This window comes from Oncorhynchus mykiss, chromosome 30, assembly GCF_013265735.2.
Source record: "Oncorhynchus mykiss isolate Arlee chromosome 30, USDA_OmykA_1.1, whole genome shotgun sequence".
Classification (NCBI taxonomy): Eukaryota; Metazoa; Chordata; class Actinopteri; order Salmoniformes; family Salmonidae; genus Oncorhynchus; species Oncorhynchus mykiss.
In genome coordinates this window covers 18457057-18472532 of record NC_050570.1, presented here as the reverse complement: position 1 = coordinate 18472532, position 15476 = coordinate 18457057, and the positions used below count along the sequence as shown (strand labels likewise).

The following is a 15476-nucleotide window of genomic DNA, read 5'->3' as shown; positions in this document are numbered from 1 at the left end:
CTTCCACGAGGGGCGCTAGTTCTTTAGCCATTACATTTCTGGGATAACGTTTTGGGCATGTTGAGAAGTGCAACGTAGAACGTTTCAGATAGAAATACATTTTCTTTTAACACCCACTGCGTTCTATTCCAATTGGCATAGAATATGATTTGTTCTGTACGGTGGATATCTTTGTGGGGCGTTTTGTAACGTCGCAACTTGCCTCAGGAATGGAATGTGGACTCCAACCTCCGCCACAAATTCGGATTTAGGCTAGGGACAGATTTGACAGACGCTGAGCAAGTGTATACTTTAAAGTTTACTGTAAGATTTGTTAATGATTTAAGCTTTAGTTTTTTTTTTGCGCCAACTGTTTGTTTACCAGCACTAGTTGTTAATAAACGGGAGGAATTCCATTTAAGCGAATACAGAGGTCCATTTTGTTATTTTTGCGAATTCGAGCAGTTTTCCCTCTGAAGCGTTGTGTGTTAGCGGACATATAGCTTTAGCTGGCTTTGTTGCGTTGGCGAAAACACACGGCGAAAGAAGACCGAACAAAAGAAACCAGGAAAAGACCTAGCGTTATCCATAACATTTGTAGTTATATGCATATTATATTTAGCTAGCTAGTGTACTAGTTACGTTACCTATAAACTGAAAACTAACGTTAGCAACAGCGATTAATCATTTTGAGCGACAGCCTTTGAAGAATTAAGAAAGGACCATTCAAATGGTTGAGGTTTGTATTTCAACGAAAACGAGATTCCAGCTGGTAGCTACTGGGCTACTTTTGTCGAGTGATATACACCTGGACAAACAAGAGATATTGATTAGCTAGCTGACGCCAGCTGCATCACCAATTTTGGGGACAATAACTAACGTTCGCTAGTGAGCTGGTCAACTCGTGTGATTATTGGCTAGATTCGAGTTTGCAAATACGGACAAAGAGGGGAACAACAAGCCAATATTTTTGTGGGGCTACATTTTGAACACTCATCATTCATCGTATTTGGGAAGGAAAACAATAAACAAGGAATTGACATGATGTTTCCACAATCCAGACATTCAGTAAGTGGATTTAATATAATATTCGGAGAATCACTAGATTATTTTCTGTATTTAACTTGTTTGTCTTCGTGTGCCAGTTAGATTGTTAGTAGTTATACAATGAGCAGACATCGTTACTTTGTATTGCATCAGGTTTTTATGTTTTCAGCATGTCACTTCCATCAAAAAAAATTATCGTCACATTTAGTTTCAAATCTGAATTAAGCAGACCCCCTGGGGCAATTTGATTACTAAACCAGACATAAATTAGGGCCTATTTGTGCCTAACCACCGGTATTATGCTTAGCTACTTGTTGTGCCCATACATTTTTATGCCGTTTGTTGACTGCGATTTCACTGGTTATTAATTAAAGTGGAAAAGAATCATGCTCATTTCCAAGTATTTGCATCAAACTGTCGGTGACACAATTACAATATTTGTTCTGTTCAATACAGATTCGCATTGCTAATGAATTTGGATTGCAAGGCAGATGGGAAATGTAGAACGGATGGCTATTTTACTGTAGCTACAAGTATACAAGCCCGTCAACGTAATGCATACAGTGTAGTGATTACTCTTACAGGGAGCCTCATATGATGACATTGAAGAAGTTGAGGGACTTTGCAGACATGATACAGGAACTGGGGGTAGATTTGGTTCATGTCCAATGTTGAAACATTTAAAGATAATTAACTTTCGAAATCAGAACTGCCTGTCTATGATTTGTTGTTAATGGAATTTATAGTTTCTTTGACAACGATAAGTACGGCTGTCTACATGATCCTATTGACAATAAAATACTTAAGTGAAGTATCTACCTGAGTATCCAGAATATACTGAGGGGTAGAGCTGGTACTGGCTTGCGATTCAAGGCCTGCAACCCATGTAGTAGGTCTGTGTTGTGCCTTAATAACCACGTTTCCATCCAGTTGTTATGCAAGTATAGTAATGGCGTATTAATAAATAACATAACACGACAGGTGTTATGGAAACATGAAGTGTCGGTACAATTTCGTTTGACATTGTTTCTTTTTGTGTCTATAAAATTAATTGCATGAAAATTGGTGGCGTAAACCATCACTTGGAGTCACGGGATGATATGCCAAATTGTACAACCACAACGTGGGAAAGCATTAAGGGCCTGATTCAGACTTAGGAAATGTACGCTTTTTATACGCACGCCTTTCCTACGCACTTCTCAGTAGTTATTTTTCAGGCATACGCGTCGAACACACCGACAGTGTCATTGCATTTTGGTACACTAGAATTACGTTAATTTCCAATGAAACGCTGCGTTTGCCTTGCAGCTTGGCAGACGCAGTTGCAGTGCGTTTACTCTTGTCTATACGTTGGATTTATCGAACCTATGCGTCAAACTGTATGCATAGATGGCTTGACAGAAATGGTAGCAGAAGTTGAACCTTTGTTGCATACATGTGCAGATTATGCTGCATTCTATTTTGAGCAATGATGCTGACCGGTGTGATCGACAGCTTCATTGCATTTTGGTACACCAGAAGTAATTAATTTCCAGTGGAGCGCTGCGTTTGCCTTGTAGCATTGCTGTTGCAGTGTGTTCTGTGTGGTGCATACTTTGGATTTATCGAATGTATGCTCAAACTGTATGTGTAGACGACTTGACAGAAATGGTAGCAGAAGGTAAATGTTGAACTTTTTTTGCATACACATCCAGGTGATCCTGTATACTATTTTGCGCAAATCACTATCGGTGTGATCAAGGCATTCATTACCTTATGCCGGTGCGTAATGTTGTTCCCTTGCACGCACTTGAATAAATGTAATTCACCTGGTGAAAACCCTCCCACTTGCTGTGTTTTTCCTCATGGAGTTGTCATTCAATAGATGTTTCAGTACATTTATATAAAGACATCTTTAAAAAAAAAAAAAAAACATCTAACTTACTAGAGTATATGGAGAGAACGTTCATTACATTAGTGATCAATGAGAGAAGGCCATGTCAATACACACATTCGTCTCCTTTTCAGCACCAATTGGTGCATTCAAAAATACTCTATTATTTGGGGCTCGGAAAGTATTTATGAATAATTAAAAAACAGGTTTGGAACGCCTTTACACAAAATATATTGGTTTATCAAAAATACACTGGTTTGATTCATCCTGAAAATTACCATATTCAACTGTTCCAGCCATGACATATTGGAAGGTGAGAAAAGTGTAGAATATGGTTTGAACAGTAGTCTAAATCTACCTTAATATTCCTCACTTATCGTGGAACTGTGACAACAGTCCAGTCATCATGAACCTTGCTCCAGGTTTAAACTGATACATATGGTCTGCGTTCCATAATGATTCAAATAGGCTACAAGTCCCAAATTATTTCATAACTTGTAATACGTTAGCCTACTATGAACCACTATTGCTAGCGATCCTCAGGAACAGCCACACGAACGTGACAGAGGAAACGTAAACAAACAATATATAATGGTGCAAAGTGTAAGGAAAGTAACACGGTTATAAATGCATGCGGGTATAACTGACGGTGGCTACCGATAGTGGCTAATACAATTTTTTTTTTTTAAATATATATATACAGTGAAAAACTCCAGGCATATAAATTAAACATTCTAGAAATCAAATGGGGTGTATCTGTAGACACACATTAATTTCTTTGATCTCCACCTAAAACAAATAGCGGGTGAATAGCATGCTATTGTCATGCTTAAGATCAAGGTCAGACTACGCGTAGAGAGAAGTACTTAACTAGGGTCGGACCACCCGACCCCCACCAAAAGAGTTTGATGATGAGCTTGATGCCAATTTCCTATAAATATTGATGGTATTATTTGAATGCTGGTGAGATGATGATCGATGCTTGGCTGCAAGTTATCAAATTAAAATGATATTGCTCTTATCCATATCTTATAACCTACCCTGTCAACTTTATCAGAGAAATGTCTAGAGAGCATGCGGCAAAAACAGATTGGGCAAGTTTACAATTTATCGCAAAAGTTTTGGCAGCCATCGGTAGATGGAAACACATTGAATTTCTTGGTGTTTGCAAAAGTACTTTTTATGTGCACTACGTCATCACACACAGCATTTTGTCCTCAATAAGTCAGTTTCATGGAAACACCTCTCGTGGGGAAAATGTGAATATTCTTTATGCATATTTTAGAATATTCACCACAAAAAAATCGGTCTCCATTTGTATTAAAACCTAGCTATTGTGTGTAATGGAATGCATATTTCCCAGCATGAAAACAACTAACCCTGGTGGGTACCTTTTTTATGACTGCAATAGGTCAAAATATTTTTCCCAAATCCCAATTTCCCATGGTAATAGAAATTGGTATATGGAGAAGAAGAAAAAAATATTCTCAACCCATGGTCACATAACTCACATTTGTGTACATATTTGGGTAAAAAAGGAACACTTCAGTAAAAGTCTATTTGAAATGTTCACATTACTGTCATGTGCTAAACAAGCAATTGCATTTGCACGGTGTTGGTGCTGTGTAGACCCTGTCGTTCCCAGCTCAAATAAAACCTGAAATGAAAGTTTTGGAATACAATGTCGGCAAAAATTATTACAAGACTATTATGTTACCACGGTGTGCTTGCTCCATAGCAACAATTTGTCATTGCCAGTGCCAACGTAGAAGGGGGAGGAATTGTTTGCTCAGGCTAGAGCCTGGATGTCTCATGATATGAATGGTGTGCCCTTGTGCATGCAGCCGCGGGATGCGTCTCTGTTCTAAGACTGGCAGTGTGTCTGAGAAGACTGCAAAGGTTCCAACCACTTCATCAGTGTGCAGAGGAGAAGGAAAGAGCTCCTAATTGTGTGAGACACCAAACTGGATCCCCATCCCATTCTACAGAACCCTTCAACTGACTGAGACACTTTCTGTATTTTGAAAGTTATATCTTGAAAACTTGCTGACATGCAAAAATTTGTGGGACTCAACAGTGCACTAATGAAACAAATTAAGAGGTCGACTGATTATGATTTTTCAACGCTGATACCGATTAATCGGCCGATTTTATTTATTTGTAATAATGACAATTACAACAATACTGAATGAACACTTATTTTAACTTAATATAATACATAAATAAAAATCCATTTAGCCTCAAGTAAATAATGAAACATGTTCAATTTGGTTTAAATAATGCAAAAACAAAGTGTTGGAGAAGAAAGTAAAAGTGCAATATGTGCTAACGTTTTAAGTTCCTTGCTCAGAACATGAGAACATATGAAAGCTGGTGGTTCCTTTTGAAGTTTTAGGTTGTAGCTATTACAGGAATTATAGGACTATTTCCCTCTACCATTTGTATTTCATGAATCTTTGACTATTGGATGTTCTTATAGGCACTTTAGTATTGCCAGTGTAACAGTATAGCTTCCCTCCCTCTGCTCGCTCCTCCCTGGGCTCGAACCAGCAACACAACAACAACAGCCACCATCGAAGCAGCGTTACCCATGCAGAGCAAGGGGAACAACTACTAGAAGGCTCAGAGCGAGTGACGTTTGAAACGCTATTAGCGCGCGCTAACTAGCTAGCCATTTCACTTCGGTTACACCAGCCTCATCTCGGGAGTTGATAGGCTTGAAGTCATAAACAGTGCAATGCTTGACGCACAACGAAGAGCTGCTGGCAAAAAGCAAAAAAGTGCTGTTTGAATGAATGTTTACGCGCCTGCTTCTGCTTACCACCGCTCAGTCAGATACTTAGGTACTTGTATGCTTGTATTCTCAATCAGATTATATGCAACGCAGGACATGCTAGATAATATCAAGTAATATCATCAACCATGTGTAGTTAACTAGTGTTTATGATTGATTGTTTTTTATAAGATACGTTTAATGCTAGCTAGCAACTTACCTTGGCTTACTGCATTCGCGTAACAGGCAGTCTCCTTGTGGAGTGCAACGAGAGAGAGGCAGGTCGTTATTGCATTGGACTAGTTAACTGTAAGGTTGCAAGATTGGATCCCCCGAGCTGATAAGGTGAAACTCTGTCGTTCTGCCCCTGAACGAGGCAGTTAACCCACCGTTCCTAGGCCGTCATTGAAAATAAGAATGTGTTCTTAACTGACTTGCCTAGTTAAGTAAAGGTATAAAAAAAAATACAGATTTCCGATTTGTTATGAAAACTTGAAATCAGCCCTAATTAATCGGCCATTCTGATTAATCGGTCAACCTCTAAAGCAAATACCAAAATATAGTTTTGGAGTTTCCTTTTAAGATCAACGGCATCATGAACTTTGCAAGTACCAGGACATTTTAGCCAAAAACCTGGTTGCCTCTGCCAAGAGGTTGAAACTTGGCTTCAAGTGAATCTTCCAGAAAGATGTCAACATTGAACCACGCCCCATGGTGGCGGTGGGGTTATGGTATGGGCAGGCATAAGCTACGGACAACTAACACTTACATTTTATCAATGGCAATTTAAGTGCACCAAAATATGAGGTTGTGTTCATAATTTTTTATTTTAAGGTATCTATGACCAACCAATGCATATCTGTATTCCTAGTCATGTGAAATCCATAGATTATGGCCTAATGAATTTATTTAAATTGACTGATTACCTCATATGAACTGTAACTAAGTCAAATCAATGAAATTGTTGCATATGAAAAAAAACAGTGTAATTGAGAGTGAAAAAGGAATCTTGTACAGAATCAAAATATTACTAAACAGTCATCCTGTTTGCAACAAGGCACTAAAGTAATACTGAAAAAATGTGGCAAAGCAAATTAACTTTGTCATGAATACAACGTTTTATGTTTGAGGCAAACCTAATACAACACATTACTGAATACCATTCTCCATATTTTCAAGAATAATGGTGGCTGCATCATGTTATGGGTATGCTTGTAATTGTTAAGGACTGGGTAATTTTTCAGGATAGAAAATAAACAAATGTAGAGTTTTTTTTTTTTTTTTTTTTTAATGAATGGAGCTAAGCACAGGCAAAATCCTTGAGGAAAACCTGCTTCAGTCTGCTTTACACCCCCAGACACTGGGAAATTAATTCACCTTTCAGCAGGACAATAACCTAAAACACAGGGGCAAATCTACACTGGCGTTGCTTACCAAAAAGACAGTGAGTGGCCGAGTTAAAGTTTTGACTTAAATCTATGGCAAGACCTGAAAATGGTTGTTTAGCAATGATCAACAACCAGACTTTGTTGAATTTTGAAAAGAATAATGGGAAATGTTGGTGTGAATACTTACAGTTGAAGTCAGGAAGTTCACAAACACCTTAGCCAAATACATTTAAACTCAGTTTTTCACCATTTCTGACATTTAATCTTAGTAAAAAATCCCTGTCTTGTGTCAGTTAGGATCACCACTTTATTTTAAGAATGTGAAATGTCAGAATAATAGTAGAGTTATTTATTTCAGATTTTATTTCTTTCATCACATTCCCAGTGGGTCAGAAGTTTACATACACTCAATTAGTATTTGGTAGCATTGCCTTTAAATTGTTTAACTTGGGTCAAATGTTTCAGGTAGCCTTCCACAAGCTTCCCACAACAAGTTGGGTGAATTTTGTCCCATTCCTCCCGACAGAGCTGGTGTAAGTGAGTCAGGTTTGTAGGCCTCCTTGCTCGCACACGCTTTTTTAGTTCAGCCCACAAATCTTCTATAGGATTAAGGTCAGGGCTTTGTGATGGCCACTCCAATACCTTGACTTTGTTGTCCTTAAGCCATTTTGCCACAACTTTGGAACTATGCTTGGGGTCATTGTTAATTTGGAAGACCTATTTGCAACCAAGCTTGAACTTCCTGACTGATGTCTTGAGATGTTGCTTCAATAAATCCACTTATTTTTTCTTTCTCATGATGCCATCTATTTTGTGAAGTGCACCAGTCCCTCCTGCAGCAAAGCACCCCCACAACATGATGCTGCCGCCCCCGTGCTTCACGGTTGGGATGGTGTTCTTCGGCTTGCAAGCCTCCCCCTTTTTCCTCCAAACATAACAATTAGAGGCATGGCCAATTAATTAGGGCTGATTTCAAGTTTTCATAACAATCGGTAATCTGCATTTTTGGACACCGATCATGGCTGATTACATTGCACTCCACAAGGAGACTGTGTGGCAGGCTGACTACCTGTTATCCGAGTGCAGCAAGGAGCCAAGGTAAGGTGCTAGCTTGCATTAAACGTATCTTATAAAAAACAATCAATCTTAACATAATCAGTAGTTAACTACACATGGTTGATGATATTACTAGTTTATCTAGCTTGTCCTTCGTTGCATATAATCGATGTGGTGCCTGTTAATTTATCACAGAATCACAGCCTACTTCACCAAACGGGTGATTTAACAAGCTCATTCACGAAAAAAGCACTGTCGTTGCACCAATGTGTACCTAACCATAAACATCAATGCCTTTCTTAAAATCAGTACACAAGTATATATTTTTAAACCTGCATATTTAGTTAGTATTGCATGCTAACATGCATTTCTTTTAACTAGTGTGCAGCAATTTGGGCCGCCTGGCTCGTTGCGAACTGTGTGAAGACCCTTTCTTCCTAACAAAGACAGCCAACTTCGCCAAACGGGGGATTATTTAACAAAGCGCATTTGTGAAAAAAGCACAATCGTTGCACGACTGTACCTAACCATAAACATCAATGCCTTTCTTAAAATCAATACACAGAAGTATATATATTTTTAAACCTGCATATTTAGTTAAAAGATATTCATGTTAGCAGGCAATATTAAACTAGGGAAATTGTCACTTCTCTTGCGTTCATTGAACGCAGAGTCAGAGTATATGCAACAGTTTGGGCCGCCTGGCTCGTTGCGAACTAATTTGCCAGAATTTTACGTAATTATGACATTACATTGCACAACCTTCAATGTTACAGCAATATTTAGGCTTATGGATGCCATCCATTAAATAAAATACGGAACGGTTCTGTATTTCACTGAAAGAATAAAAGTTGCAAGATTTGACCATATTAATGAACTAAGGCTCGTATTTCTGTGTGTTATTATAATTAAGTCTGATTTGATAGAGCAGTCTGACTGAGCGGTGGTAGGCAGCAGCAGGCTCGTAAGCATTCATTCAAACAGCACTTTACTGCATTTGCCAGCAGCTCTTCGCAAGACTTCAAGCACTGCGCTGTTTATGATTTCAAGCCTATCAACTCCCGAGATTATCCTGGCAATACTGAAGTACCTATTAGAACATCCAATAGTCAAAAGTATATGAAATACAAATGGTGTAGAGAGAAATAGTCCTATAACTAGAACCTAAAACTTCTTACCTGGGAATATCGAAGACTCATGTTAAAAGGAACCACCAGCTTACATATGTTCTCATGTTCTGAGCAAGGAACTTAAACATTAGCTTTTTTACATGGCACATATTGCACTTTTACTTTCTTCTCCAACACTTTGTTTTTGCATTATTTAAACCAAATTGAACATGTTTCATTATTTATTTGAGACTAAATTAATTTTATTGATGTATTATATTAACTTAAAATAAGTGTTCATTCAGTATTGTTGTAATTGTCATTATTACAAATATATTAAAATCGGCCGATTTTAATCGGTATCGACTTTTTTTGGTCCTTCAATAATCGGTATTGGCGTTGAAAAATCATAATCGGTCGACCTCTAATATAAACTTCTGACTTAAACTGTAAATAAGAGATTTCTGTTTTAATTTTCAAAACATTTTAAAAAATGTCTAAGAACATGTTTTCACTTTGTCATGGGGTATTGTGTGTAGATTTTTTACATCCATTTTGATTTCAGGCTTTAACACAGCAAAGTGGATTAAGTCAAGGGGTATGAATACTTTTTGAAGGCACTGTAGATACAATACTGTTCAAAGGTTTGGGGGCACTTAGAAATGTCCTTGTTTTCCATGAAAACATACATGAAATTAGTTGCAAAATGAATAGGAAATATAGTCAAGAGGTTAGGTTATAAATAATGATTTGTAATTGAAATAATAGTGTCCTTCAAACTTAGCTTTCGTCAAAGAATCCTCCATTTGTAGCAGTTACAGCCTTGCAGACCTTTGTCATTCTAGTTGTCAATTTTGTTGAGGTAATCTGAAGAGAATTCACCCCATGCTTCCTGAAGCACCTCCCACAAGTTGGATTGGCTTGATGGGCTGCTCCCACAACCGCTCAATAGGGTTGCGATCCAGTGACTATGCTGGCCACTCCATTATAGACACAATACCAGCTGACTGCTTCTTCCCTAAATAGTTATTGCTTGGTTTGGAGCTGTGTTTGGGGTCATTGTCCTGTTGTAGGAGGAACTTGGCTCCAATTAAGCGCCGTCCACAGGGTATGGCGTTGCAAAATGGAGTGATGGCCTTCCTTCTTCAAGATCCCTTTTACCCTGTACAAATCTCCCACTTTAGCCCCACCAAAACACCCCCAGACCATCATGTTGCCTCCGCCATGCTTGACAGATGACATCAAGCACTCCACCAGCATCTTTTAATTTTTTCTGCATCTCACGAATGTTCTTCTTTATGATCCAAACACCTCAAACTTAGATTTGTCTGACCATAACACTTTTTTCCAATCTTCCTCTGTCCCAGTGTCTGTGTTCTTTTGCCCATCTTAATCTTTTTATTTTTATTGGCCAGTCTGAGATATGGCTTTTTCTTTGCAAGTCTGCTTAGAAGGCCAGCATCCCAGAGGCACCTCTTCACTGTTGATGTTGAGACTGGTGTTTTACGGGTACTATTTAATGAAGCTGCCAGTTGAGGACTTGAGGCATCTGTTTCTCAAACTAGACACACTAATGTACTTGTCCTCTTCCTCAGTTGTGCACTGGTGCCTCCCACTCTTTCTATTCTGGTTAGTGCCAGTTTGCGCTGTTCTGTGAAGGGAGTAGTACCCAGCAATGTACAAGATCTTCAGTTTCTTGTCAATTTTTCACATGGAATAGCCTTCATTTCTCAGAACAAGAATAGACTGAATGAGTTTCAAAAGAAAGTACTTTGTTTCTGGCCATTTTGAGCCTGTAAAAGAAACCCACAAATGCTGATGCTCCAGATACTCAACATGTCTAAAGTAAAAAATGTACAGTGCCTTGCGAAAGTATTCGGCCCCCTTGAACTTTGCGACCTTTTGCCACATTTCAGGCTTCAAACATAAAAATATAAAACTGTATTTTTTGTGAAGAATCAACAACAAGTGGGACACAATCATGAAGTGGAACGACATTTATTGGATTTTTCAAACTTTTTTAACAAATTAAAAACTGAAAAATTGGGCGTGCAAAATTATTCAGCCCCTTTACTTTCAGTGCAGCAAACTCTCTCCAGAAGTTCAGTGAGGATCTCTGAATGATCCAATGTTGACCTAAATGACTAATGATGATAAATACAATCCACCTGTGTGTAATCAAGTCTCCGTATAAATGCACCTGCACTGTGATAGTCTCAGAGGTCCGTTAAAAGCGCAGAGAGCCTCATGAAGAACAAGGAACACACCAGGCAGGTCCGAGATACTGTTGTGAAGAAGTTTAAAGCCGGATTTGGATACAAAAAGATTTCCCAAGCTTTAAACATCCCAAGGAGCACTGTGCAAGCAATAATATTGAAATGGAAGGAGTATCAGACCACTGCAAATCTACCAAGACCTGGCCGTCCCTCTAAACTTTCAGCTCATACAAGGAGAAGACTGATCAGAGATGCAGCCAAGAGGCCCATGATCACTCTGGATGAACTGCAGAGATCTACAGCTGAGGTGGGAGACTCTGTCCATAGGACAACAATCAGTCGTATATTGCACAAATCTGGCCTTTATGGAAGAGTGGCAAGAAGAAAGCCATCTACAATGGAATGGTTCAAAAATAAACATATCCAGGTGTTAGAATGGCCAAGTCAAAGTCCAGACCTGAATCCAATCGAGAATCTGTGGAAAGAACTGAAAACTGCTGTTCACAAATGCTCTCCATCCAACCTCACTGAGCTCGAGCTGTTTTGCAAGGAGGAATGGGAAAACATTTCAGTCTCTTGATGTGCAAAACTGATAGAGACATACCCCAAGCGACTTACAGCTGTAATCGCAGCAAAAGGTGGTGCTACAAAGTATTAACTTAAGGGGGCTGAATAATTTTGCACGCCCAATTTGTCAGTTTTTGATTTGTTAAAGTTTGAAATATCCAATAAATGTCGTTCCACTTCATGATTGTGTCCCACTTGTTGTTGATTCTTCACAAAAAAATACAGTTTTATATCTTTATGTTTGAAGCCTGAAATGTGGCAAAAGGTCGCAAAGTTCAAGGGGGCCGAATACTTTCGCAAGGCACTGTGTGTGTATATATATATATATATATATTTTTTTTTTAAAGGCCAGTTTTATTTCTTCTTTAATAAGAACAACAGTTTTCAGCTGTGCTAACATAATTGCAAAATGGTTTTCTAATGATCAATTTGACTTTTAAAATTTATAAACTTGGCTTAGCTAACACAACATGCCATTGGAACACAGGAGTGATGGTTGCTGATAATGGTCCTCTTTACGCCTATGTAGATATTCCATTAAAAAAGCTGCTGTTTCCAGCTACAATAGTAATTTGCAACATTACCATTGTCTACACTGTATTGCTGATCGATTTTATGTTATTTTAATGGGCTTTTTAAAAATAAAACAAGGACTTTTCTAAGTGACCCCAAACTTTTGAGCGGTAGTGTATGTGTCAGATTGGAAGATTTAAACTGGAGATTATGATGTGAGATGCTCTCTCAAACTGTGAAATGCTTAAAGTAGAATATTTCTCTTTCATATATTTCTTTAATAAACTAAGTATATTCCAAGTTATGGTGGCAATTGTAAGTTTACGCTATTTTACTTTGATTCCAATGCAATTAAGGTGTTATAATTTGAATGGTTTTAAAGCCCTATTCACACAGGACTAGTATTACTAGAGAATGTTGGTTATGTAAGTATTACCCCTTCATTCTGGGCGTGAAGATATTTCAACATGTCCAGGCAATAACAGGTTACACTGAGCTTGGCTTCCCAAGTTTCTAAATCGCACTAAACCGTCTTTGGTGTAGCGTCGCCATAATATTTGAACGAAGGAAGTGTGATCATAATCATTAGAATATTTTAGCCATCCGCAGTGGAAGACGTCCTAAAATTCCCCCAGCCTTCAGATGTGTGCTAAACAGCGCACTTTCACTTGAGATGCATGTGTTATGGATGATAGTGAACTTGTCATTTCAAAAAGTTTACCTTAGTTGAATTGCTGCTTTGCGATCTATTAACAGCAAGGGTTGCATTAAATATACACTTTTTTTACTTGTGCATTTGGCGATGTTCAATTCATTGTCGCAACCTATAAACAAAAGCATTCACGTGAAAGTTTATACATGTAGGCCCTTCATATATAGGCTTTGCACAGCACATTTGTTTTAAGCATTCATTTATTGAATCAGTTGTTTTTTTGCTCAAACTTCGAGCAACACCTGTCAACCCTGGATATGTCTCAAAACACAGGGATGTCGAGTCGCACAGGACTAGTAGTATCAGAGGACCTTGGCGTTAGTAGGTTTTCGGCTGGAATTTTCGGCTGATTTGGATGGAACTTAAATTACTGATGTGGTAATTTGGGCTCGTGCACGTAATTATCTCCCCCAATAAACTACTCCTGTGGGTTTAATAAAGTGAATGTGCTTACAGTCCATGCGGTACTGTAGCACTTACAGCATGATCTCTCATCTTTCAAGCCCCTGTTACCAGCACCAGGTGTTTAAACCCAGGTGTATTTGCATACATTTGGTTGTGAGTGACTAACACAGATAAGCAAATGGCAGATGATGGATAAAACTATTGCTGCTGTAAGTAGAACCCACGGAACAGCTTGTCGCCACTGCTGCTAAATTTGGCAATATGGGAGTAAAATCTCAAACCTATAGACAATACAAGAAGTTTGGCCTTGATTCACAGGTGCACGATCTCACACACACACACACACCCAGCTTGTTTCGCTTTATCAATGCGTTTCCTCCCAGATCTGATGCCGTGGTGGGAGGGTCGGGGCAGAGGATGCACAAGCATTATTAAGGCCACTTGAATTAATAGTACAGCCCCCAGCCTTTTTCTCTAAAGCCTACAACTGGGGGTGCGGGCCTTAATCCCTGGTCCCCTGTATCGCCCATTAATCAAACTCCCACCCACCCCTACTCAATCGCTCACTCTCTCTCTTTCTCACACACACACACACACACACACACAAGGGTGCCATCTTCACTTTTCTCTAGCCAAAGCTGGCATCCACTCGTCAATGCACTAAAGATTGCACACCCGTTTTAAAATAAAGATTTCCCATGTGTTTCGCTCTCCTACTCACCCATACACAAGTCTTAAAACACACAGATATCCTTAGTGGCTTCAATGGTCTCAGCTGCTTTGTTTTTTGATCAAATTAAATGTGGAGCTTGACACACACACAGCCAGCAGATGTCAGGGCTGCTCATTAGCATGCCGGAGGGCCCAGTGCCCCACCAACCCCGCGGGGGGGGGCACAGCTATTGAGGGTCTGAGTGCAGGCCACGGGTCACAGGTGATATGGATTTTTGTGGGGGTCCACACCGGCTGGTTTTCAAGTGAATATGGGGTTGGGGAATTGGGACAGTCTCTAATTCCCCATCATGAACACACACATTCTATGCAGGGTATGCACACCCTACACCTCTCCCCATATGGAGGACTAACACACGAGACTGGTTCTGCCCCCAAAAAAACATTTATTTCACTAAAAGCAATTTCAGTGAGTGCCAACTAGATGAAATGCTAAGGCCAAATAATGGTGAAAATTTGACTTTGCCATTGCTGCAAGTGAGTATGTAAAAAAATATATATTTTGAGCTCCTGGTTAGAATTCATTACTTCTCAAATCCTCAGAGAAGTGAAAGAACCACAGCATTTATATTGTGCTACCTAAAAGAGCTGTTCCTCTTATTATTCAGAGACCTGAAGATTGCAAGAAGAGACACCTGTTACCGCCCATCTGGCTGTTCTCTCTATGAGTGATATGTATGTGTGGGGGTAGATTTCTGTTTTATTTGTTCATAAATGATTGCATGCTTTGTTTGTGGGGGTTGGCCTTTTGTTGTCTGCATACCTTATTCCTGAACGTGTGTGTGTGTGTGTGTGTGAGGAGAAAGAAAAGGACAAAGTGGAGGATGATGAAAGAGAGAAAGCAGAGCATGATGAGGATGTTTGTATGTGTGTGTGTCAGTGAGGGTACAAGCAGTATGTGTGGGAGTGTGTGAGGAGGGGGGTTAGAAGTGGAGCAGTGCCTCCATCAGTATTCAGCAGTGGCTGTGTGGGTGGGGGGTGTAACCGCACCCCTGAGCAGAGCACTGGACTGGAACAAAGCGGCTAGGCAAGGGGGCTTTTGATTGGCCAACCCCGGCACAGGCCCCAGACCTGCCAGAACACAGGCACTGCAGAGACCAGACAAG

The 15476-nt window shown here is 39.4% G+C and overlaps 1 protein-coding gene across 2 annotated transcripts in view; it reads left to right on the top strand.

Annotated features, from left to right (window-relative positions):
* The first annotated feature begins 39 nt into the window (after nucleotides 1-39).
* LOC110521466 (TLE family member 5) overlaps nucleotides 40-15476 on the top strand; it is a 41311-nt gene continuing 25874 nt past the window's right edge. Inside the window, exon 1 of one of the 2 annotated variants that reach the window (XM_021599036.2) lies at nucleotides 40-1047. In XM_021599036.2, the coding sequence (XP_021454711.1) occupies nucleotides 1021-1047 (27 nt within the window). In that variant the 5' untranslated portion in view covers nucleotides 40-1020. The remainder of the gene's footprint in view (nucleotides 1048-15476) is intronic. The other variant, XM_021599037.2, reaches the window with a different exon arrangement.